The sequence below is a fragment of the Pseudorasbora parva genome, chromosome 9 (genome assembly GCF_024679245.1).
Source record: "Pseudorasbora parva isolate DD20220531a chromosome 9, ASM2467924v1, whole genome shotgun sequence".
In the NCBI taxonomy this organism is placed as follows: Eukaryota; Metazoa; Chordata; class Actinopteri; order Cypriniformes; family Gobionidae; genus Pseudorasbora; species Pseudorasbora parva.
In genome coordinates, this window is record NC_090180.1 from 19073277 (window position 1) to 19100924 (window position 27648).

Sequence of the window (27648 nt, forward strand, 5' to 3'; positions counted from 1 at the left end):
ATTCACTAAAAATTGTCACTCAATTGTTCTAAATTTAATAAACGCAATCTCACAGATTTCCGCTGTGAAGCTGGTATACGATGAATCTCTTATTTTCACGATGTCTGCACTTACAGAGACGCACATGTTAACTGAACTCAGTCATAGACAAGCAGTTATGGGCAGCGTTCCCCTCTTAAAGCAGAAGCAGCAACAGGTTGGCTGTGGTTTCAGTGAGAAAATTACACGCTATTATCAAGTCCGTCTCAAGTTCAGAACAGCGATGCTCATTGGGTCCGTGGACAAGCCTCCCCCTCTGGCGTCTTTTTGCCACTCAGTAGGGCATAATCGCAGTCACTACAGCTGATGGTGACATCATGTGCATTCCCTCTATAGATATATTGAACATATATTGTATATATTGAACACCCGGCTATTTTGCAAGTTCTCCCACTTAGAAATCATTGAGGGGTCTGAAATTGTCATCGTAGTTGCATGGCCACTCTGAGAAACATAATCTAAAAAACAAATCCAGAAATCACAATGTGTGATTTTTTTAACTATTTATTTGTATGATACAGCTGCAAATAAGTATTTGAACACTTGAGAAAATCAATGTTAATATTTGGTACAGTTGCAATTACAGAGGTCAAACATTTCCTGTAGTTTTTCACCAGGTTTGCACACACTGCAGGAGGGATTTTGGCCCACTCCTCCACACAGATCTTCTCTAGATCAGTCAGGTTTCTGGCCTGTCGCTGAGAAACATGGAGTTTGTCATTGTCATGTTTGAAGACCCAGCCTGGACCCATCGCAATACATGGCCCGGGTCATCCTCTCCTTAATACAGTGCAGTCGCCCTGTCCCATGTGCAGAAAAACACACCCAAAGCATGATGCTACCACCCCCATTCTTCAAAGTAGGGATGGTGTTCTTGGGATGGTACTCATCATTCTTCTTCCTCCAAACATGTTTAGTGGAATTATGACCAAAAAGTTATATTTTGGTCTCTTCTTACCACATGACTTTCTCCCATGACTCCTCTGGATCATCCAAATGGTCATTGGCAAACTTAAGACCTGGACATGTGCTGGTTTAAGCAGGGGAACCTTCCATGCCATGCATGATTTCAAATGTCTTAGTGTTTTACCAACAGTAACCTTGGAAACGGCGGTCCCAGCTCTTTTCAGGTCATTGACCAGCTCCTCCCGTGTAGTTCTGGGCTGATTTCTCACCTTTCTTAGGATCATTGAGACCCCACGAGGTGAGATCTTCCATGAAGCCCCAGTCCAAGGGAGATTGACAGTCATGTTTAGCTTCTTTCATTTTCTAATGATTGCTCCAACAGTGGACCTTTTTTCAACAAGCTGCTTGACAATTTCCCCGTAGCCCTTTCCAGCCTTGTGGAGGTGTACAATTTTGTCTCTAGTGTCTTTGGACAGCTCTTTGGTCTTGGCCATGTTAGTAGTTGGATTCTTACTGATTGTATGGGGTGGACAGGTGTCTTTATGCAGCTAACGGCCTCAAACAGGTGCATCTAATTTAGGATAGATGGAGTGGAGGTGAACATTTTAAAAGCAGTTTAACAAGTCTGTTATGAGGGTCAGAATTCTAGCTTATAGACAGGCATTCAAATACTTATTTGCAGGTGTATCATACAAATAAATAGTTTAAAAAAATCATACATTGGGATTTTTATTTTTTATTTTTTTTAGATTGTCTTGCAGTTGACATGCACTTCGATGACAATTTCAGACCCCTCCATGATTCCTAAATGGGAGAACTTGCAAAATAGCAGGGTGTTCAAATACTTATTTTCCTCGCTGTATATACTCATTTCAGCTGTTCATATTTAAATGTATTACTTAAAGGGTTAGTTCACCCAAAAATGAAATTTATGTCATTAATGACTCACCATAATGTTGTTCCACACCCGTAAGACCTCCGTTCATCTTCGGAACACAGATATTTTATATTTATTCCGAGAGTGTATCTAAGTGTATGCACGCTATACTGTCTATATCCAGAAAGGTAATAAAACATCATCAAAGTAGTCCATATGTGACATCAGTTAGTTAGTTAGAATCTCTTGAAGCATCGAAAATACATTCATGATTAGGAACGTGTGTCAAACTGGCAAACTGCTGAAAGTGACATTGGCGATCCGAATCATGAATCAAAACCGTTTTAATCTTTATTTGAGGTTTGAAAACAAACGCAGAAGAGAAGAGAATGCTGAATAAAGTCATAGGTTTTCGATGCTTCAAGAGATTGTAACTAACTACCTGATGTCACTACTTTGTATGGACTACTTTGCTGATGTTTTTGACCTTTCTGGACATGGACGGTATAGTGTGCCTACACTTAGATACGCTGTCAGACTAAATATAAAATATCTTAAACTATGTGCTGAAGATGAACGGAGGTCTTACGGGTGTGGAACAACATTAGGGTGAGTCATTAATGACATCAATTTCATTTTTGGGTGAACCTACCCTTTAAGTTCCTGTGTTTCCTTAGTTCATTGTCAGTTATTGTTTGTGTGTACAGCACATGCTTGTTACGTTACCTGTGGATGATATTAGTTTGTTTGATTAAATAGTTTATTATTTTTGAGTTCATTTTTATCTGACCCTCTGTAGAGTTTATTTATTGAGTTTGTGACAGATTGTTAATGAGGCTAATCTCTTTATTGATTGCCTAATAAGGGACTATCTCCACCCTAATAAAGCTTTTCTAAAACATTTTTTAAAATGTCAATTATTACACATTTTAGAGTTAAATACAACTTTCAGAATCTGAAATTGGATTGGATTCATTCAGATTGACGGGAATGTAAATTACTGAATGTAAACATAACTAATGGCCAAAACAGTTATTGTATCTTGACTATAACTAAAATTGTTGTGACAGCTCCAGAATGTTCCGTGTAAGTGGGGACAGTAAAGAGGAGCTCATAGCTACAAGAAATCTCAAGGAGAAGAACACTTGCACTCCTAAAACATGTGAGTTTTTGTTTTGTTTTTCATTGTGAAAAGAAGTTAAATCCGCTTAGTGTCAACATAGTTGTATGATTCTTTTTGCAGGGTCTAAGATGGTTGGATGGCAGTTATGTTCTGATGTCACTTATCCTTTGACATTGATGGGAAAAGGCTTCCCACCACTGGGCCCAGTTCTCTTTACTCTCAGACTTCAAAAACTGGACAAAGGTCTCAACCAGTACCTCTTGGAGGCGGCTTATACTTTTGTACCCCAGGTAGGCAAAATATCTGTCCAGCATGTTCCTGGATCAACATCTTTGTTGATCTGGAACAACATTCCAACTAACCAGTCAGATTTTAAAGGCCCACTGAAGTGCCTTGAAACGTGCCGCATTATTCAATATGTTGACGTGATTTCCCCTGAAACGGCTCCAGCTGTTAGCAGCTCCTCCCCTTTTTGAAACAGCCAATAGCGTTTCGTTAATACACACACCATGTCAGTTTGACTAGAGCCTTTCTGTTTTGTAAAGCCAGTTTCCTCTAACCATTTATCATCATAATCTCCTCCACATCGCTTTGCAATATAGCATTCTGTGCAGAATTCAAATGGGTCCGATATGTTTGTTGTCTGCGCCGACTCACGCATATGATCCGCACTGCGCTCTCGTGTCTAACCATGGCTCTGGTCTAGACTATGTGTGTACGCTGCTGCAGTGTGTGAATCTAGCGTGAAAATAGACTTCATTCCCCTCAACTGAAAACATAATTACACTGAATCGTTTCCTATCACATATATAGTGTGCCATGTGCTGTTCACCATGAAGAAATTAGTAAATGTGGTAAAAACTGACGATTTCAGCCGCTATGTCTTCAGCCGTGTAATGGGCGGGCTTTAGATTCTAGAGAGCATTTGGTTGGACAGAATATTTGATGAGAAGGTGAAGTCTGCGATGATGTCATCAAAATCTGTAATTCGTTTTAACGGAAGTGAGAGACTGTAAGATTTGAATGCTTATGTCTTCTAAATGCGAATTTTGTCATTGTTTTGGAATACACCAGCTTATTCATAACTTTAAGGCTGACATTGTCATACTAAAAGCTAAACAACTTCCATTTTGATTTCAGTGGGACTTTAAGTTTACAGTTCGTCGCCTTTGGATTTTTGCTTGCTCAGTTGGGGACACTTTCATTTAAACTATATAACTGATCTGTCCGCATTGACATTTGATTAATTTAATTTAGCTGGATAACATCACCGTTTTCTCCAGAGCGGCTGCACAGCCGAATCAAATTGTTGCACTTGACTTGGTGACTTGACTTTATGTCGGGTTTAGTCTGTGATTTTCTCTATGATTTAAATATGATGACCCAAGAAAATGCAAAATCATGGTGATCCTGAAATCAGTTCATTCATGTTAAGAAGGTCAAAATAATGCTCTTTAATTTGCTCTTTCCATGCTTTCTGTGGATCTTTGACAGCGGAATTCCTGGATGCCGCTGGAAGCTACTTTGCTTCTCTTTCTTGGCACGCCACAATCCACTATCCCCAGAGATGTGTCCCTGGATGTCAATCTCAGTCCAAAAAGGCTGATTCTGAAAATGACACACCCCCTGAAAAACATTCTCATTCAAGGTTTCAAACCCACTTCAAAAATTGATTTCCTTAAGTATATTTAAAGGCTGCTTTTCACATGATACAGCTGACCATATGCACGGTTATGTCCGGGTTTTCAATAAGCCAGCTTGGGCATTTCCGGTGAACCGTTAGTCGTCATTCTGTACTTGATATAGATCAACACAAAACCATCAGTTGTTGACTTTTTAATGTTTTGATTATATTTTAATGTAGTTATCACACACCTAATTTTCCAATAAACCAGTTTTATTAATTGCAATAATGATGAAGCTTATGGGAATGTTGAAATAAGAAACACAGTGTCTGGACACATGCACACAGAACCATTTTCAAGCAATTCAATGTTATTTTTAACATGATGACCAAAAAACATTATTTATTCACACTTCTGAGATTTGTTCCCATTTGTAAAACCGAACATTTGAAAATGTAGGAAATACAACATTTGATAGAAAACTCTTTTATTTAAAAATAAAAAAGACATTAATTATCACTATAACCAATGGATGGCTGCAAAGGAGCATTTTTTGACTCATTGCCACATCCTGTAATAAATAAATAAATAAATAAATAAATAAATAAATAAATAAATTAACAAATAAACAAACAAACAAACAAACAAATAAATAAATAAATAAATAAATAAATAAATAAATAAATAAATATCAAGGTGAAGTATGAAGTGCTTACGCACAAAGTCTCATGAAAAAAAAACAATAACTTTTATTGTGAGTGAACTACACAGAAAACAGCACCACCCTGCAGCTGGCTGGTATTATTGCGTAAATTCTAAAGAATGTTCCCTGCATATGGTCAGTTGTATCAACAAAATATTTATCGTATAAAATTGTTTTTGTAAATCTTTTTTCTCGCAGCGCAGCTTGAAGAACTAAACAACCAACATTCAGGCCGAATCGAATTGCTGATTGACAACATCCACCATTATTTTATCAAGGTAAGTGAGTGGAACATTTGATTTTTAAAGTCACATGAAAAGCTGTTGGTCTATATTATTCCATATATATATATATATATATATATATATATATATATATATATATATATATATATATATATATATATATATATATATATATATATATATATATATATATATATATATATATATATATATATATATATTATTATTATTATATAAGTATCTTGTCTTATTCAAGAACATGGTTCATTCAATTATTCACCATTGTACCTAAGGGACTACTAGAGAAGGTGAATCTTGCTTCCGAGATGAGAGCCCACTTCCATCTTGATGCCAAAGTAGTAGCAGATGGACATCCATTCTCCCTCTCGGTCAACACAACACATGCTCGCAGCAGGAAGTTCATAATACAGGCCTTGCTTAAAAATGTCTTCAATAAGGACGCATCACTCTCAGGCAAGAATCTGCTAATGATCACCTTTTAAATGGACCCAGAAATATTTTTCATTTACTTTCTATTTAATTGTTTTTTATTCATTGGGCATTTCAAAAGATTGGTAAAAAATTCTAAGCATGCCAAACTACACTCAGTACACTCACCTAAAGGATTATTAGGAACACCATACTAATACTGTGTTTGACCCCCTTTCGCCATCAGAACTGCCTTAATGCTATGTGGCATTGTTTTAACAAGGTGCTGAAAGCATTGTTTAGAAATGTTGGCCTATATTGATAGAATAGCATCTTGCAGTTGATAGAGATTTGTGGGATGCACATCCAGGGCATGAAGCACCCGTTCTACCACATCCTAAAGATGCTCTATTGGGTTGAGGTCTGGTGACCGTGGGAGCCATTTTTAGTACAGTGAACTCATTGTCATGTTCAAGAAACCAATTTGAAATGATTTGAGCTTTGTGACAGGGTGCATTATCCTGCTGGAAGTAGCCATCAGAGGATGGGTACATGGTTGTCATAAAGGGATGGACATGGTCAGAAACAATTCTCAGGTAGGCCGTGGCATTAAAACGATGCCCAATTGGCACTAAGGGGCCTAAAGTGTGCCAAGAAAACATCCCCCACACCATTACACCACCACCACCAGCCTGCACAGTTGTAACAAGGGGCATGATGGATCCATGTTCTCATTCTTTTTACGCCAAATTCTGACTCGACCATCTGAATATAAGAACATAAATCGAGACTCATCAGACCATGCAAGATTTTTCCAGTCTTTAACCTGCCAGTTTTGGTGAGCTAGTGGTTAAAAATTGTAGCCTCTTTTTCCTATTTGTAGTGGAGATGAGTGGTACCCGGTGGGGTCTTCTGCTGTTGTAGCCCATCCGCCTCAAGGTTGTGTGTGTTGTGGCTTCACAAATGGTTTGCTCAGTTTGGAGTTCAGGAGATTGTCTTGACCAGGACTACACCCCTAAATGCATTGAAGCAACTGCCATGTGATTGGTTGATTAGATAATTGCATTAATGAGAAATTGGGTGTTCCTAATAATCCTTTAGATGAGTGTAAATGATCATCTGAACTACTCGTCTTATAAATCATCATTGTGAATGACATAATTAAATTTAATCAACATCAAATTCAATGTGTATTAATTGATTAAGCATGAAAAGAAACTAGATAAACTTTATGGATAGATGCATTTCCTCTATAAAACATATTTAATTGCTTAGAAATTTGGAGCTTATGGTATCTTAAAGGATCTTTACATGTTAGAACTAATTCTATATTGACAAATTGAATGGGATTTTTATTTCCAGAGCCATACAGTTGTGCTAGTTACTTAACTGGGACATAATTTCCAGTTATATCATGATTTGCGGCCAGTCCTTTATGTTCTGCTTCACCTCACAGTGCAGCTGGAGAAAAGTCTGGAAGATGGCCAAAGACATTATTCTATAGATGCCGGGTTTCTTTTGCCCAGCACTGTCAGCATCAGAGTTCTTGGGTTACTAAAGCAAAGGGGCCCAGAGTGGAGCTCTGCGGTGAGGGTTAGGTATGGTATACAAGGTAAGTAATTTCTACAAATAACGCAGCACTTTAAGACAAGAACAAAACAGACTCTTCATTCACATATAATTGTTTTCCCCAGAGGATTCACAGAACATGCAGGAGTGTCACATGAACCAGAATCTTCACAGTGAATCTGATCCGGTACAGACGTACCGTATAACAGCAACACATGAGCTCCACTGTTCCCACTTCAACAACCCAAACCACAAGGTAATATTTGTTTTCTCTTTATTTATCTTTCAGGTTTCTATTATGGTTTACCTTTTTTTAATATTATTTGTATTTTATTTTACCATTTTCAAGAAAAATTGTAACATTCTAAAATGCAAAGTGTCTAAAATACTTAAATTTTTTGTTTTTCAAAGTTTGAAGTTAAACATCTATTCAGCAAGGATGCAATTTATCAAAGAACCATAAAATTAAATGTATCACGGTTTCCACAACAATATTAAGCAGCACAACATTGATTTTGAATATTAGTATATTAATATACTTGAATATTCAGAAATGAGCATCGAATCATCGTATTAGAATGATTTCTGAAGAATAATGTGACACTGAAGACTGCAGTAATGATGCTGAACATTCAACTTTTCCATCACAGGAATAAATTACATTTTAAAATATATTAAAATAGAAAACAGCTGTTTGTAGTTGTACAATTGTTGTAATATTTCCTAATATTACTGTTTTACTGTATTTTAGTACTAATACAGTAATAAGTAGTGACAAATCATTTACAAACTATTTATAGTTAATTTATAGTTTATAGATTGTTGTCTCTACATTAATAATATATAGCCTAAGCTATGTATAATATATACAAATAGTGAGTTCTTTATTTGTTAACCATATAACTGATGTACATTATTTTAAACCAGTTGTTAAAGGAGTTGCTAATAGTAATTAGTAGTAAACCATTCCCCTGTTAGAATAGGTCATGGAAAATCTGAAAATGTTATTAAGTGCTTTAAACTAACCTTTATTGGATATTAATTGCATGCATATTAAGTGCTCATACTTCTGAATTAAACCAGTATTGCCACTGTGCAGCGCTTACTATAGTAAACTATTTTGCATATTAATGGGTTAACTATAAACGAATAGTTTTCAAATTATTTGTAAGTTCTTTATTACTGTGTACTTATTATAAAGTGTTACCATATTTTTGATCAAATAAATGCACCATTGATGAGCATAAGAGACTTTTAAGAGCATGAAAAACTTTATTAATAAATCGGGTTATTTCCATGTAGTGACGTTAAAAATAATAATGTCCGTATCTGACTCTGAGTTTTTCAAATGTTACGTCAGTTGTGATGTTAAATAAAGCGTACGACATGTCAGCAGGAGAATTACAGCTCATATTATCCCTCATTAAGTTACAGATGCAGCGTTTTGACTGAACCTCTTACATGAGAAGAGAACACATCTTTACAATTTTCTGGGTCTTAAAAGAGTCTGTGTTTGGGATATATGTCCTAGCAAAACGCTAGCTCGCTCTATCTGAATGCATTTAAATCTCTCTAAGTTTGCATTTTTATCACCTATCACACATGTGCACTTCAATAAGCCGACAGAAAGCAGATTCATGCGTTTACATGCAGCACGAAATCGAGATAAGAGGCAAAAACTACCTGTCCCGACAGGTTTATGCTTATGCCATTTATGACCTTACTCCGATAAAAGAAAACGGGTTACCGCGTTTACATGACCATGTTCATTGTCGGCTTATTAGGCATAATCGGCTTAAGAACGTGCATGTAAACGCACCCTATATTGCCAAAAGTACTGGGAAACCCCTCCAAATCATTGAATTCAGTTTAAAATCACTTCATTGGACAAAAGTGTATAAAATCAAGCACCTATGTATGCATAATGCTTCTACAAACATTTGTAAAAGAATGGGCCATTCTCAGGAGCTCAGTGAATTCAAACCTGATACCATGAAAGGTTGCCACCTGTGCAATAAATCCATTCATGAAATTTCCTTACTACTAAATATTCCACTGTCAACTGTTTGTGGTATTATAACAAAGTGTAACTGCAACCCAACAGTAACTCAGCCATGAAGTGGTAGGCCACTTAAAATCAAAGAGCAGGGTTAGCACATGCTGAGGCGCACAGTGGGCAGAAGCATCAACTGCAGAGTCAATAGCTACTGACCTCCAAACTTCATGTGGCCTTCAGATTAGCTTCATGGAATGGGTTTCCATGGCCAAGCAGCTGCATTCAAGCCTTACGTCACCAAGTGCAATGCAAAGCGTCGGATGCAGTGGTTTAAAGCTAGCCTGACGTGGTCATACCCAATTCTAGTTAGAATATTTGTCTGATACTGCTCCATTGGGCTTTGATTATGAGGCGTATTTCAACCGACACAGGAAAGACCTCAATTGGATAGACTTACAACCAATCAGAGCAACAGAGTAAGTGACATATTTTGAGTGACGCATAGCTGTCAACAAAACTCAACTCTGTCTGGCAATCCAATGGATGAGTCTGGGTTTTGCGTTTTCCAGGAGAACGGTACTTGCCTGACTGCATTGTGCCAAGTGTAAAATTTGGTGGAGGGGGGATTATGGTGTTGGGAGGTTTTTTAGGGGTTAAGGAACTCATAATGCTTTAGCATACCAAGACATTTTTGACAATTTTATGTTCCCAACTTTGTGGGAACAGTTTGGGGATGACCCCTTCCTGTTTCAACATGACTGCGCACCAGTGCATAAAGCAAGGTCCATAAAGACATTAGTGTTTGGAGACACATTTGGTGTTTTATACATTTTATGCTGATTTATGACAACAAATATGGAAACCTAATGATTGTTTCAACCAACAGATTCACCTTAGACATGAAAGGAGCCCAATCCATGTTCAGTCATCGCTTGATATAAGCTATGGAAAGCAGTGGAACCAGAGCAGCAACAAACACCGGATCCTCTTCAATCAGTCACTCAGAAACCAGTCTGGACCCGGCCTCACCAGTTATGCTGTGGAGGTTCAACTAAACTAAAATATTCTGAATCTAGAATGTGTACATAATATGTGCCGTCTCATATTTTTGCATGTTTAGGCTGTTGTCTTTTGTGTCAAATAATAATAATGAATACTGCTTCTTCCAGCTCAGTCTGCGACTTCTAGACAGAGGACTGAATTATAGAACTCAGCTTCTGCACTCTTATTTCAAGAAACAAAGATCTGAGAGCAGCACCCACCTGAAAATCAATTACAACAATCAAATTCCTTTGGTAGCTGGTCTCCACTGGAAAGATGTATCAAAGTCCTCTCTTCAAAAGTGGGAAGGTGTGTATTTATATTTCCTTTGATGGTCACTTACCAGAATCAGTCTCTCAATTGTTGTAGATTTTAGAGATAGACAATATCATATCTATATCTTATCTGCTAATATAAGCGATTAATGATGCCAAAGTATCATCAAGTTATGTTTACCACAGGCTTTTTTTTGCTCATAAAAAAACAAAAAACATTATTAAACCTCATTAATAGAAACCTCAAAGATAGCAGCAGCTAATTATATTTCTGTCTTCTGATATCATACCTGCCTCTACCAGTGACGTAAATGTGCGTTGATTGGCCAGACACATGCCATATGAAACATAGGCACCCACCATTTTTAAAGGGGAGGTGAAATGCTGTTTCATGCATACTGAGCTTTTTACACTGTTAAAGATTCCCATCCTAAACATAGACAAAGTTTCAAAAACTAATGTTGGACGTTTGATGGAGTATTTCTGTGTCAAAAATACTCCTTCCGGTTTCTCACAAGTTTCGGAGAGTTTTTTTCGAGTATGGTTCGGCTTGACTTGAACAGAGCGGAAGGTCCTTGTATGGGCTGTACGGGCTCTTCTCCCGGTAGGGTGTGCGCAAGCGTGACTAGAGCGAGAGGAAATGCACGCCCATAAACACTCTCTCAGGTGCAGATCCAGTCATCTGTGAACACTTATGTTGCGCGCCGCGCTCCACTTTATTCCTATGGGTGACATCAATCGACTTCAACGCTTCAGCACAGCATTCTGGGAAGGCAGCGCTGCATTTGAACCGATTTGAACGCAGAAATGACGGGAAGCTTCACAACATCGATTCAGTCGCGTCTCAAAGTGGATTTCCACGGTCACTGCTGTCACAGGACTTCACCAAATCATACCAAAGAAGTGTGTTTTTGACGGAGCGGTCCCAGCGATAAAGGTTCGGTCCTGCTTTGGAAGCAGCCGGTGAGTAAAACTGCTTCAAATGTCTGTGCTGTTGGCTACCGTCGCATGAGTAAACATCAGTAAACGACACGATCGCGTGCTTCGTCATTCAAATACACTAACAGTTACTCCATTGTTGTTCTATGTATAACGTTACACTAGTCTGACGTGCAAAACCGTTTTGCTTGCTACTGCTAAGGTTTAGTCACATACAATAGTCCATAAACCGAATCATGTCCTCATAAACTGCGAGTAAACACACACAAATGTTGACAGGCCACTAAATACAGTACATACCACAGAGACGGACGTCCTGCTGTTGCTGTTTCTCCTGTTCAATTTATTTCAGCCTCCGGATCTGATTCTGGATCATGTATTAGCTGAAAATTGATAGCCATGCGTTTCTCCAAGCTTGAGGACGTCACCGCTTTGTGTGCTCGTCATTCTTTAGTTCCGCCCACTCGATACGCCTCCAGCCGCTCGTTTTTTTCCGGAAAGACTCGGTACAGTCCATATTTCTTTTATAAATATAATAAAACTAAAGACTTTTAGGAGATATGAAGGATGCGATACTACTCTATAGGTACTCAAGATTGACATGAGATTGACTGAAACTGAGTGTTTCACCCCCCCCCCCCTTTAAACAGCTGTGTAAACTCGCAGTTTACATCTATGAATATGGAAAAATGAAATAAAGATAAGACCTTTATCTGCGGCATTGTGTTCTTTTCTCAGCCTTTTATATGAGGCACTGCAAGTTGTCTTAGGAGATTTTGCCTCTTAGCTTTCCAATTTCTCGTGCCGCACGCGTCCTGAAAAGGGAAGCCAACACATTTCAATCGCCCCCTGGTGGCTGGCTGCAGTATAGGTCTTAAACCCCACAATCTCCATGTAATCGAATGGGACACAAGCCAAACCAAAAAATCAACAAAAAAAAATTTGTAATTAAAAAAAAAAATCTTTTTAAAGATGTTTCCCAAAGAATTACATTTTATGTAGTTCTTAATACACAGACATACGTTAAAATGTTCCCATTAAAAAAACTGGGTGTAATGTCATGATTGACAGCTGCGCTTGAGATTGAGTCTGTGGGAGCGGGAGTGTGAGCAGGACTTTGATGACACGGCTCCATCTCAGGATCAGCACTGTGCAGACTTGGGCTCTGAACAGCGTTCTCATTTTGGCTTTATTTTTCTACAGTGGAAGGAAGCAGAGATCCGTTGACCATCATTTTTACACTCTATATTTCAATCCCATAGCTTTAGGGCTGGGCGATATGGCCCAAAAAAATTATCACGATATAATTTAGCATATCAGTCGATAACGATAAATATCACGATAAATGTAAAATGTTTATTTCTTTAAAGTTTAAAGGCATATTTTTGCTCCTGAGTGAAATATGTAGAAAACAAACAGTTAGCTGTGGTTTTAAACTATCCTTTATTGTCAAAACATGACAAACACTTCCCAAACAAATGAACAATTTATTTAAACTGAGGTAGATTTATTTATTAAAATCTTAACTGTGGCCAGCATTTTTTTACTCAACACTTTATATCAATAATATATCATTATACAGGGCTTGAAATTAAGCATGTTCATGTGCTTGTCCTTCGAACAAGTACATCATTCAAGCTTGTCCAAGTAAAAGATTAGCTTGTCCGGAAAAGTGTGTGTGTGTGAGTTTGTGTGTTGTAAATATAATTTATTCTGAAGCAATATTCTCACCAGTGTTCAATCAGCTTTGACATATTTAAATCTGCATCATTTGAAATATGTGATATTTTCACCTTTTATAAAGGGCATTTTCCCTTAATCTTATTAAATATAGGCTAAGCTTCATGTTTCATTTTATATTTGTAATTTTGATCAATACATTTAATTAAAATAGAACACTATAAGGGCTGTTACCATTCAAATTAAATAATTTACACTGAAAAATTACAACAGCATTAAATAATGTTTTGAGATTTGTAGTTTTGAATAGACAAATAAGACATGTTGGAAAGTATGTTTAAAGATCAAATTAAACCACCAGTAGGTGGCAGCAGGTGGCCGTCTTATTGAGCGAGTCATTGAGTCGTTCATTCAAACGATTCATTCAAACAATGAATCGTTCATTTACACAGGTTGTTGTGAGACGCGTTGTGGTTCTGCTGTGAACGATTTTCGCAGCTTAAATAGAACAAAAACGCTCAATATTGCATCATATATATTTAATTGTGTAAGTAAAACACTAAAATGCAAACGGTCAAAAAAAAAAGCGTTTTAAGAAACATTTTGAGGCCCCTTCTCTTGCCTCAGTGGATTGGTCCACCGTGCATCTCACCGACACACACACACACAAACACACCTCACCGACAGTGGGCTGGTCGGGAGAGAGAAAAGTTCAGTATTTGTGGATCTCCAGTAAGGGCTGTCTAGTCTATTTTATTAATTTTAAACACCAGATGACATTATTTCTCTTTTGATACAGGCGATGCGGAGTCATTAATACATCACCAAAGACAAACAATTATGATAGCGATGTACAAGTCCGATGTTTTAGTGATTATAGTTTGGTAACGTTAGCCTGTTGTAAATAAGTCACCCACTACAGCTAACAAGGTAATAAGCCGGTGTGTGAATGTAGTGAATGTAGATTCTGTGTTGGGCTGCATGTTATATGGAAGGACTTTGAAGAAACACGATAATTTAATAATTAAATTCCGTGTGGTGAGCGTGAACCTATAATAAGCAGTCCACGCACGTCGCTCTGTTATATGTCGGATGGGATCGCTAAAATATCTCAAAACCACACAAGCTGAGCGAACTAACTTGTCAACGATATTTGTGTCCCCCGAGCTGGCCGTGAGCGCTGCATTTTCTTCACTATTGCTCATTTTTATCGCTCCACTTATCTCCGATCCTCCAAGCCTGTCAGCCATATGGTTAGCCACAGACTGTAAACATTACCGCGTGCAGCACGCAGACGCCCGGTCTGCAATACGCATGCGCAGCATTACGCATAGCGCGTAAGCATTATATCGAGAATTTATCGACCTATTGTTATCGTTTTATCGAGGAAAATTATATCGTGATAATTATCGTTATCGTTTTATCGCCCAGCCCTACATAGCTTATACATCTACATTCCATCTCCGACACCCACAAAAACACAGCGCTGTGTCCTCGATCCTCCAGTTGTAGAGATTGCTGAATGTAAAGTGATTTAATGTAGAATGTAGTTAAGTGTTTTTTAGTTTTAGGGGGCCACAGTATGAATAAAAAATTATTCAAAAGTAATAAATTATTATTAATATATTAAAATAATCTAACCATACCACACACACACAAATCAATATTGAAACTTTAATCACATTTCTTTTTCCACCTCAATAACTCTTGTTTTTATTGAAGAAGATTAAGTTGGAATGAAAAAAATTAATTGTGGTTAATTAATATTTCAATTCTTACTCTTATGTGAAAGGGTGCTTGTCATTCACTATGTCCACAGGATCATTCAACATAGATACACCCTGGCTCTATGTGTACATCGCTCAAAAACTAACACAGCCACAGCGTGGCATCGCACAGTTCAGCACTGAATTCACCACACGGAAACTGGTCAACATCCGAAGTGTTACTTTAGAGGGTTTCTTCAAGGATAGGGGTAAAGAACGGCAAGGCCAGCTACACCTTTTCACACCGACTGTCAGTTATATCAAGGTGGGTGTACCTTCTGTTCAACACCTAATTAAATCGCTCAGTTTTGAGTATTTCTGTCAAGCTACCTCCTTCCTGAGCCTTTAGAGATGTGTAGATGATCCCCTGGAGCAAGTTCAGGATAAGTGCATGATATTAAGTCTACTGGTGTCGTTCCAGGTTGGTGGATGGAGCATGCTGGGTAAGCGTGGAGTTAAAGCTTCATACACCATCAGCACAGCCTGGACACCAGCCTTGCACGGGCAAATCTCTGTAGGCAACGGTAAGCAAGTGAAGACTCTGGAAATAAGTGCAGGCTATGGCAAGCAGGACCTCAATATTTCCACCGTTCTCAGTACTCTGGATAAGGTACCAGAAAACATATTTCTGTGATTTTGAGGTTTAAATATGTGTCCAAAATGTGTACTGATCCAAACCTTGATTTTCCTTAGCAGAAGCTAAAGAAGAGGCTTTTGATTACGACAATGACCCTGTCAAATCTCAAAAACCCTTATGCAGAGCTACAGATGGAGGGTGCCATCGAGGAGATACGAAAGGACAGGAGGGTTTATCAGAAAAGATGGAAGCTAAACTTTAGGTCTGCCTGGAATATGTAAACAACTAAGAAAAGTGATGATAGTGGCGATTTCAGTAGGAACAAAACACTGGCTTTATCCACAGTGCTGTATTATATCTATAAGCATGTTTAGTCATGTTTTTGCTTCTTCCAACAGACAACCATTCAAATTTCTCCCTCAGAGTCTCATCCTCCAGGAGACGTTCACAAGTGATCTACAGCAGAAGGTTTACACTTTGGAGTCAAAGGTTCTAGTCCATGGAAACAAAAAGGCCATTCACATCCTTACTCTGGGTTTCCAACCACAGCAGCCATATGTAAGTCTGAACTTTTTCAACACACTGTGTAATTGTGTTCATAAGCTGAATTACAGTACATAGCCTGTTATGATGGGGATTCTTCTGACAAATCACGAGAAAAAGGCGAATAATGACAGTCAACGTTCAGAAGCTGTTTACCTGTGTTTTAGAGTGTGTTTGTTGTCAAACTTAAAGCTACACTGTGTAACTTTTTTAGTTTATTCTTAGCTAAAATCACTTAGTTCTTTCAAAAATATATGTGCTCAGTAATGTATATTTACTTCTTTCAAGTAATAATGCATTCTCGTTGTCAGAAAGCCTGTCCTAGGAACTAATATTATCGTTTCCGCACGTTCCGTATATAGTGACGCGCACCGGTAGAAGATGACTGTCAATCTTCGTTTATGCTGCTGGTTATGCAATGTTTAATGCATTAATGCAATACATACCATACAATATCACAGCTGCATACCACAGATGCATATTCAAGATTGCAAATAAATGCTTCGTTACCAACAATCTCTTCTCCATTCCTGATTCTCTGATCGGAATCTGATTCATATTTGGCCGCCTCAACCAGTAAAATATTGATTGTAGTGGGACTTCACTACATTATTATGGTCCTTCGAGCCGGATTGAGAGCAAGTTTAAACCAATATGGATCCAGCAGCAAGTGACACATTAGAGACAATGGATAGACCTCGCCGCAGGACTAATCTGCCTTCTCACCTGGACGATTATGAGGTTGGCTACCGACCCACTGAGGACCCTCCTCCTAACGCTTCTTCCCACTGTCCCAGTCAACCAAGAAGCAGCTCGAGGAAAACGTCTCGTAGTGGCGCAAGCTCTCATTCCAGGACGAGTAGGCGTTCTATAACCTCCACTGGCGTTTATCTTCCACCTGAACTCTCCAGTGTCCAGACTGCTATGTTGGAGGAGAAGATCAAACAGAGGCAGTTAGACAGTCTCCGCCAGCAAATGGAGGAGGATTCACTGGCTGATGTGGAATACCAACGGCTACAGACACAAGCTAAAGAAGCCCAGCGTATTCAAGAGGAAGCTCTCACGGCAAAGGAGGCCTTATCCAAGCATCTAGACAGACAGCGTAAGCTGCAACAAGCAGAGACTGAGCTTGAGGTAGCGAAGCTTGTATCCTCCATGCTAATTAAAGACTCTGGTTCAACGACTCCTATGCTTCCAGGCTCATCGGACAGCTTTTTGCCTCCACCGCAGCTCGTACACATCAGTCCAGCCATAAGTCCACCTCATCCATCATCCTCACTCCAGCAGCCCATCACTCAGTCACCAGCGGTGACCTCTACCATACAAATTTGTCCAGCTGAACAGATTATTCCTGATGACTCTTGGGTGTCTCAGCCATCACTTAGACCACAGCAGTTGACAGCCAAATCTGAGAGTGCACCACCTTCAGCACTCCACCGGTTACCACAAGCAGTCTCACCACCCGTCTCCAATGTATATCAGACAACCCCTATATCTGCTCCAGCTCGTACTGTGCCATCAAGACCGAATTTGGTTCCCCAACCTCATTCAAGAGCCATTGTCATGTCCAATGCTGCACAGCCCGTAAATACAAGCACGCCATATGTGCCACAGCAATTTACTACAGCAACACTGCCACCACTTACAATGCCTTATTCAGTGGCACTGCAGAAAGTAGTTCCTCCTGTGACAACACACACACGTCCGCTGCAGCCACCAGTTACCAGCTATCAGGCTTCCGCCATGCCACCTACTGGCTTCAGCCATGCTCAACCACCTTCATTCTTGCCCTTCCTGCATGATGGTCATCCAGCATACCCTGGTACGGAGCTACTGTTTGCATCGGCCTATGGCATTCCACAGCCCAAGTTGCCGATGTTTGAAAGTGGTAATGAGAGTGACTTTGCCTTGTTAAAGTTGGCCCTGGACAATTTGCTGAGCAGTCACAGCCATCTCAGTGAACAGTACAAATATCATGTCTTACTTAGCCATTTAAGACTTCCTAGTGCTCAACAGCTGGCTAAAGCCTATATGTACCACCCACGCCCTTATTCAGCTGCACTGCAGGCTCTTCAAGACAAGTATGGCCAGCCAAGACAGCTTGTGCAGTCAGAGTTGGGTGCCATCATGAGCACACCACCACTCAAAATGGGTGATGCTCACGCTTTTGACTCCTTTGCATTATCGGTTCAATCATTGGTGGGCATGCTGAGGACTCTTGAGGGCCAGAACGGTTATGAGCTCATGTGTGGCTCTCACGTGGATCGTCTGCTAAGTAAATTACCATCCGCTTATCGTGACGGCTTTGTCGAATACTGCCTGAGCAGAGGTATTCTCCAGACGGGTACTGACAGGACCTATACGCTTCCTGATCTGGCCGCCTGGTTAGAGATCAAGTCTCAAGCGAAACGCATCTCCAACCGCGCTGCAACCTTGTTCCAGAGTGACTCATTCAGGTCCTATGGTAAGGCTGTGACATCCACTCGTCCAAAGGAACGACCAACACCAGTTCTTCTGTCCAATGAAAGCAGCACAAGGTCACCTAAATCTGCAGACCTGAAACCCAGCTCAAAGCTTCAGCCATATTGTCCCCATTGTGACAACAGGGACCATTACCTCAACTCATGTGACCAATTCAAGAAGTTAACCACTTCTCAAATCGTCGCTTGGATTAAAGAGGGAAAACGCTGTTGGAGATGTGGTCGGGCACATGCAGCAGGGGCATGCAACCTCAAGCGTCCATGCAAGGTCTGTAAAGAGATACATCTCACAGTTCTACATGACTCCATTAATGACACCTCCAGGGCTGTACTCATGGTAAGCACACCACCTACCAGGATTTACCTTGACAAACCTAACCGTTCTCAGAAGGTCATGTTGAAAGTGGTTAAAGTTCTTCTCCGCAATGGGCGACATACAATGGAAGCCCATGCAGTCCTCGATGATGGATCAGAGAGAACCATAGTGCTTCAGCCAGTAGTTCAGCAGCTCAAGTTAACTGGTACCCCTGAATTGCTTCCCCTACAGACAATTCAACAGTGTCCCACTGAACTGGATGGATCGTCAATATCGTTTGAGGTGTCCTCAGTGTCCAAGCCCATGACGAAGTTCACCATACACAACGCATTTACTGCAACCGGTCTGTGTCTAGCGGAGCATAACTATCCAGTGGCTGCCCTCCAAAATGCCTATAGACACCTGAAGGATCTGCCGCTGCCTCATGTGGACAGGGTAAAGCCGCTGCTCCTTATCGGGTCAGATAATCCCCACCTTCTGGCACCAATTCAGCCCATACGCAAAGGTCCAATAGGGGGACCCATTGCTGTCTGCACACAACTGGGATGGTCTCTCCAGGGCCCGATGAGTCCAATGCAACCCTCACGAGGGAATCAGCAGTGTCTTCACATCATGACAGTTCCAACTCAGGATGACCTTGTCCACCATGTAGAAAGGCTTTGGCAAGTTGACACTCTCCCTTATAACGAGAAAATAGTCACCAGGTCCAAACAGGATCGAGAGGCGTACACCCTGCTGCAAAATGCCACTATCCGGGTGAATGTGGATGGTGTTCAACGATACGCTACTCCATTGCTGAGACAAACGCCAGTGAGTTTACTCCATGCAACTAACGAATCTACGCTCCCCAGTTTACGTAGCACTGAGCGCAGACTGGCACGGGATCCAGAGAGGGCTAAAACCTACTGCAGCGAGATCCGAAAGTTAGAGGTGGCTGGTTATGTGGCTAAGATAACTCCAGAGGAGGCCAACGACAGTGTAGAGTCTTGGTACATCCCGCACCACCTGGTACATCACAACGATAAGGACAGGATAGTCTTTAACTGTTCCTTTAAACACCAGGGACAATCCTTGAATGATCAACTGCTGCCTGGACCGACTTTGGGACCTTCTTTGCTGGGTGTCCTCCTGAGATTCCGCCAACACACTGTTGCAATCAGCGGGGACATCAAAGGTATGTTCCACCAGGTACGATTGCTGCCCGGGGACAAGTCAGTGCTGCGGTTCCTTTGGAGAGACATGTGCAGGGAGGTGGAACCTGATATATATGAATGGCAGGTGCTTCCGTTCGGCACTACATGTAGCCCATGTTGTGCTATTTATGCCCTTCAAACCCACGCCCAAGGACACAAAGATGACATGGCTGACCTGGTCGACATAGTAGAACATTCATTCTATGTTGATAACTGCCTCCACAGCATGCCAACCATAGATGAAGCTAAAGCAATAGTGGATGGATTGCGTCAAATGCTCTCAGATGGAGGCTTTGAGATAAGACAATGGGCAAGCAACGTGCCATCTGTCATCCAACACCTTCCCACAGAGGCCAAGTCTGCTAATAGTGAGCGCTGGTTGGCACAAAGCAGCACTGACCTCCAAGAACCCACTCTTGGTTTGCGGTGGAATTGTATCAATGACACCCTGGGCTATAACTTGCGCTCTATGGAGATGACCGCTCCTACCATGAGGAACGTGTATAGGACTTTGGCAAGTCAATATGACCCTTTGGGGTTCATTATCCCATTCACTACCAGGGCCAAGGTTCTTATCCAAGACCTCTGGAAGCACAAGCTTGGTTGGGACGACCCCATCGAACCTCTGCATTTGAGAGAACAGTGGCTTACCTGGGTAGGAGAACTCCCGACTCTCCTTCAGTTGCAGTTCCCTCGAACATACACCTTGACATCCAATGACAACTCTCCTGTCATTCACGAGCTTCATGTCTTTAGTGATGCATCGGAAAGAGCTTATGGCTCGGTAGCCTATTTGCGTACTACAGATAGTCAAGGGCAGGTCACAGTTACCTTTGTCTTGGCCAGGTCTAGAGTAGCTCCAAAGAAATGTCTGTCTATGCCTCGCTTGGAGCTGAGTGCAGCACTGACTGGTGCCCAGTTGGCCAAGGTGATCCAAACGGAGTTGACCATTCCTCTTCAAAGGGTTACTTTCTGGTCGGACTCTACAACTGTGTTACACTGGCTGACATCGGAGTCCTGCCGCTATAAGGTGTTCGTAGGAACACGTGTAGCAGAAATTCAGACCCTGACTGACATGGCCGAATGGAGGTATGTTGAGTCTGTGCACAACCCTGCTGACCACATCACACGAGGGCTTACACTAACTGATTTAACAGGCCCGCATCAGTGGAGCTCAGGACCGTCTTTCCTAAGCCAGCCAGTGGACCAGTGGCCATCTACACCTAAACCGAAAGATGAGCCAGACTTCAGTGAGTTAAAGAAGTCTGCCTTTATTGGAATGGTTTCCATGCCTAGTAGTTCCATTCCTGATCCAAGCCAGTTCCACGCATGGCAAGAGCTCATCCAGGCTACTGTTAGATCCCTGCATGGGGCGGCCGGCACAGACACTGACTCTTCAGTCGAGGCTTCTGATTATATTGAAGCAGAGAGGCTCCTCCTGGCACAGGCTCAAAGTGACTCATTCCCGCTTGAAGTCAGGGCTTTAAAGGCCGGACAGTTAGTTCCAGCTGACAGTCGTTTGAGCTCTCTCGCCCCTGAGTATGATGGGGCCACTGGTCTCATTAGAGTGGGTGGTCGGCTACGGCGTGCTAGTGACCTGGACTTGGAGACTATACATCCAATTGTGTTGGACTCTAGCCATCCCCTCACCAAGCTGCTAATTAAGGAGACAGATCAGCGACTCCTCCACCCTGGCTCAGAACGGGTCTTGGCTGAACTGCGTCGACAATATTGGGTACTTCGGGGCAGAGAAGCAATTCGTAAACAGCAACGAACCTGTCAAGAATGTCAACGGTGGCGCGCCAAGCCTCAAACACCGCGATTGGCTGATCTACCACCCTGCAGGCTGAACCTGTACAAGCCACCTTTCCATTCTACCGGCGTTGATTGCTTCGGCCCATTCGCAGTCAAGGTTGGTCGCCGCCAAGAGAAAAGATGGGGGATCATTTACAAATGTATGACGACACGGTGCGTACATCTGGATCTCTTAGAGCACTTGGACACTGATGCATTCCTGCTTTCTCTGCGCCGGTTCATAGCACGACGAGGCACGCCCATGGAACTGCTATGTGATAACGGCACTAATTTCATTGGAGGTGATCGAGAACTTCGAGAGACCTTCAATGACATGGCACCAAGGCTACAGGAGCTGTTGGCTGGGCAGAAGATCCGTTTTCGCCATAATCCACCGAGTGCACCCCACTTTGGGGGAACCTGGGAGCGTGAGGTGAAATCAGTCAAGACAGCACTTCGTGTAATCCTGCGAGAGCAGTCAGTTCCAGAACCGGTATTGCAAACCCTTCTGGTAGAAGTTGAGAGCATCTTGAATGCCAAGCCACTTGGCTATGTATCCTCGGATGTCGCAGACTTCGATCCAGTGACGCCGAACTTACTTCTTATGGGTCGCCGTGATGCCTCTCTACCTCAGGTCCTGTACGACTCTAACAACCTGCTCGGAAGACGGAGGTGGAGACATAGTCAGGTACTGGCTGACTGTTTCTGGACTGCCTTCATCCGCCATTACCTCCCCGGGTTGCAAGGTCGCCACAAGTGGAAGACCGATGGCAAAGAACTGACAGTAGATCAAGTAGTGCTTATTGTCGATCCCCAACTTCCAAGGGCCCTCTGGCCTGTTGGCAGAGTAATGGAAACCCTAGCTGGAGCTGATGGTAGGATCCGTATCGCCAGAGTCAAGGTTAAGGAGAAAACCTACACCCGTCCAGTGGTCCGGCTGATCCCACTTCCTCACCTTGAGGATGATGACACAGACACTTCAGGCAGACTTTCTTAGAGTGTTCAATTATCTTTACAGATAATTGGGGGCGGCTGTGTCAGAAAGCCTGTCCTAGGAACTAATATTATCGTTTCCGCACGTTCCGTATATAGTGACGCGCACCGGTAGAAGATGACTGTCAATCTTCGTTTATGCTGCTGGTTATGCAATGTTTAATGCATTAATGCAATACATACCATACAATATCACAGCTGCATACCACAGATGCATATTCAAGATTGCAAATAAATGCTTCGTTACCAACAATCTCTTCTCCATTCCTGATTCTCTGATCGGAATCTGATTCATATTTGGCCGCCTCAACCAGTAAAATATTGATTGTAGTGGGACTTCACTACACTCGTAATTTTATAATATACCATTGAAAATACATAAGTGTTGAGGGTTCGGATGGCGGTCGCCATGTTGCTCCTCCATCTTGAAAGTACATTTGCCAAAGAGGGACATACCCGTAAATTCAAGCTTCGCTTTTCGTGTTTTTACACTCGATGGCACCGTGTCGAATGTGAAGAGGAGGATTGCTTGAGGCTGCTATATGATGACGGAGGATCACTCTTAAGCCCCTTTCACACTGCACGTCAGACCAGCAATATTCCCGGAGCATTGCCGGGTCGCCTTCTGTGTGAAAGCAACCACGTCCCGGAATTGATTAGCGAATTCGACCCGAGTCGGGGACCTAGTAACATTGCGGGATATGTATCAGAGTCGCCAAGGAAGCGGAAAAGAGAATTAAGACGGCAACGAAACGGGCAAATCAACAAGACAAAAGTAAATGTTGGAGTGGCCTTTCCAAGATGGAAAGAGCTCATGAGGAGCAACGATTTTAAAAAGAACGCCGACGTTGCCTGCTTTCTTCTTGACAGGTAATATTAATTCAGCCTATTTGTGTATATTGGAAGTTTTATTGTTGCTTGGCTTATTATATCATGGTGTGCTGTGCATAACACTAGAACGACGTCTAGGATAGTTTTCCTCGCGTCAATGATGAAAAAGTATTGTTTAACATAAATCCGTGTTCTATGATGGATAACATGAGATTAATATTTTAATTGCATTATAATTTGTTTGCCTTACGCTAGTGATGTTGTACAATATACAGAATAATGATAGCACTGATAAAAATTACTTTACTAAGATTAGCTTGCATTCGTCTGGGAACCTGATAGCTGATGTTAGCAATGAAATGGTTAAAAATAACAAAAACGTAAAACTATTATTCATTTTACATAGATTAATTTGATCATAGATCATTTGGTAAATTAAATAACTGCAAATTATAATAGTTTTCAAAAGTAACCTCATCACTTGAAGCAACACTCACCGAAGAGGTCGCACCGGAAGCCATGAGTAAATCGGCCACCGTAAACGAAATCGAAATTGAGAGGAGCAGAAACTATAATTCACTGGATGGTCATATACCTTTTCACCACTAGATGGGGGAAAATATCACACAGTGTAGCTTTAAAAATGTGTTTATTTTTAATTATTAAAATTTTGTATTATTTTATTTTAAAAAGTTGATCATTGTATTTTGACAAAATATTTGTCTTGGATATATTTTTCAGATAACATTTTAAGCTGTCATATGGTCATGTTGACAACATGCCCCTCGCATGTTATAACATACCCCACTTATGGGGAATGTTGTCACATTTCACTTCCATTTTTTCGGGGTCAATCAAGAAAAAAAGTATACATTGTATTAAAGGTGAACTATGTAGTATTTTTGCAGTAAAATATCCAAAAACCACTAGGCCAGTGTTATATATTTTGTTCAGTTGAGTACCTACAATATCCCAGATGTTTCCAACTATTTGTAAATTGTGAGAAAATTGCTATTTTAACTAAGGACAGGGACGTTGCAGCATTGCATTTGAGAAAGTCGCCTGTCAATTGCGTCATATCTGCGTTACCCTCGGTTTCGGCTTTTATTTGGCAGGAGCGCTTTACTCTTAGCAGTGTGAACAAGTGAACGCACGGAGTAACGTCATAACATCGTTTTAAACACACTTAAATGTATCTAATATGATAAACAGAGCTCCATTACCTTAAAATCATAACCGGAAGAGCGGATCTGTGCAGGCGCCCGGCAAATGAGTCCTGTCCCGTCATAATAAAAGTCCCGTTATTCGCAAGGCGGGTATTTGTTTAACAATCGCTCCAGCAGCTTTGCTCAGGTCCATAACACTCGGTCCTGCTCTGCTTTACACTACAGTAACGTTAATAACCGCATGCATGAACGTGATTTCTGCCCGAGTCCTATGTTTCACCGGCTGTGATGAGAAGACCACATCTCCCAAGATGCTGCGCTCACACTTTGCGTCATCAAACTACGCATTTGTTTTGCATAGGCGCCCTCCAGTGGACAAAAGCTGCATAGTGCACCTTTAATTAAACAAAACCACATAATTGTACTAGACATGTTGGGGAAAAAATAAATTCTCTGACCCTCAAGTGGATTTACACAAACAAAAACAAAAAAGTAAAAAAGCGTTAGGTTGTGCCCCGCTCTCCCCTATTATTAAATTAAATTAAATTAAATTAAATTAAATTAAATTAAATTAAATTAAATTAAATTCATTTCATTTCATTTCATTTCATTTCATTTCATTTCATTTCATTTCATTTCATTATTTCATTTCATTTCATTTCATTTCATTTCATTTCATTTCATTTCATTTCATTTCATTTCATTTCATTTCATTTCATTTCATTTCATTTCATTTCATTTCATTTCATTTCATTTCATTTCATTTCATTTCATTTAACTTTATTGTCCCCAATGGGTAAATTTGTCTGGGACTCTGGTGCCCACATACACATATACATTGATCAAAAACATAATACAAAATACACACACAAAATAAAATAAAAACATACATACATACATGTATTTATACAGTTGTACCAACCTTATGTTCACCGTAAAAGTTTATACAATTGATATTTTTTGTTTGTGTAATTTTATTTTACTCCAACAGCTCATACACTTATAGGATTTTATATATTTTCCCTTAGTGTGTTTATTGTGTTTAATTTAAACCTTATGCATGAGCTCTGCCAGTTGTGGGCACTCATTTTTTTAATTTGTATTAAATACTTTATTTTAAGGATTTTTCAAGTTGAAACACAAAACAAACAGCATTGGCTCGGACTAAACACACACACACACACACACACACACACACACACACACACACACACACACACACACACACACACACACAAAATAATAATAATAATAAAATCAATAAAATGAAAATAATCGGTCCAATATACAAGAGTGCAGCAGTCAAGGTGCCCAGATGGGGTGCATAAACGTATCCCTCAGCCTCAGAGGAGTCATGGGGGCTGACTGAACAGACAACTTGTCCAAATGTCCAATAAATGGACCCCAGACAGCAGAGAAATTTTCACTGGAATCAATCCTCAAAAGCCGAAGTCTTTCCATTTGTATAACAGAGATCATGTCAGTAATCCACATCTGGAAAAAAGGGGGTGAGGGTAATTTCCAGTTCTTGAGCACAAGTCTCTTAGCCACAATCATACCCAACATTAAAGCATGCTGTAATGCTCCTGAGAGGTAAGAGGTGTGCTGTGAAAGGCCAAAAATGGAAAGTTTAGCATCCGGTGGTAGCGGCTTATTGTAAGCCTTGGAAAACCAGTCAAAAATGCTTGACCAAAAAACAGACAGTAAAGGGTAAAACCAAAAGGCGTGAGAAGCTGTATCCATTGTCACCTTACACCTGTCACACATTGATGAAACAGCAGGGAAGATCTTATGCAGTTTGTGGGCACTCGTTTAACGTAAGCAATGACGCACATCTGAGTCCACGAGATGGAGGAAAGTTAGCAAGTGAAGGGCATACAAATTTGGAGTGGAACGCAGCCAAGGTTTAATGCTGGAGGTGATCAGCTTGGAGCCCCCAGTGGACAGTAATAGAATGACAACCTACTATAAAACATAGTAACAGAACTATGGACTGTTACAATCAAGTATATCATTCGCATCATTTAGTCGCCCACAATTATTTGCGCGCAGTCAGAAAAAGAATTAGTGGTAAATTATTCTTCACTGAGCTCAACCAAATGTGTTATAATGCAAGACAAAATTTAAAAAAAAAAACAGTTCATAATGTAAACCACTTGTAGACCACATACAGTTGTCATTCACTGCAGAGGATTCACAGAAGTCTGTAAATATAAAGATTTTAAATATAAAGTATTTTTACAAAATGTATTTTCATAGTATTTTTTGTGCTGTGTCTGTGACAAGCAGGACAAAAACTTTTATAATTTAGCCATGTGGACTTACTAGACCAGGGGTGTCCAATCCTGCTCCTGGAGGGCCACTATCATGCGGAGTCTACTGGTGTCGGGTCTTCATGGTTACTAGAAACTTCTAGTTGGGAAAGATTTGAGCTAATCTTAAAAGGACATTGGCCCTCCAGGAGTAGATTTGTATACCTCCTGGTCTAGACCATCTTATTCTTGCATTCAGTGCAGAGGAGGACTCAAGCCTAGAAGGCTCA

General features: G+C 40.7%; 1 protein-coding gene across 1 annotated transcript in view; it reads left to right on the forward strand.

The window, feature by feature from the left end:
- LOC137089401 (uncharacterized) overlaps positions 1-27648 on the forward strand; it is a 126218-nt gene that overhangs the window by 25793 nt on the left and 72777 nt on the right. The window contains exons 20-32 of the mRNA XM_067452980.1: positions 2893-2984; positions 3066-3235; positions 4440-4593; positions 5472-5551; positions 5812-5992; positions 7377-7559; positions 7642-7772; positions 10399-10557; positions 10682-10862; positions 15267-15478; positions 15635-15823; positions 15907-16052; positions 16189-16348. Coding sequence (XP_067309081.1) covers positions 2893-2984; positions 3066-3235; positions 4440-4593; positions 5472-5551; positions 5812-5992; positions 7377-7559; positions 7642-7772; positions 10399-10557; positions 10682-10862; positions 15267-15478; positions 15635-15823; positions 15907-16052; positions 16189-16348 — 2038 coding nt within the window. The remainder of the gene's footprint in view (positions 1-2892; positions 2985-3065; positions 3236-4439; positions 4594-5471; positions 5552-5811; positions 5993-7376; positions 7560-7641; positions 7773-10398; positions 10558-10681; positions 10863-15266; positions 15479-15634; positions 15824-15906; positions 16053-16188; positions 16349-27648) is intronic.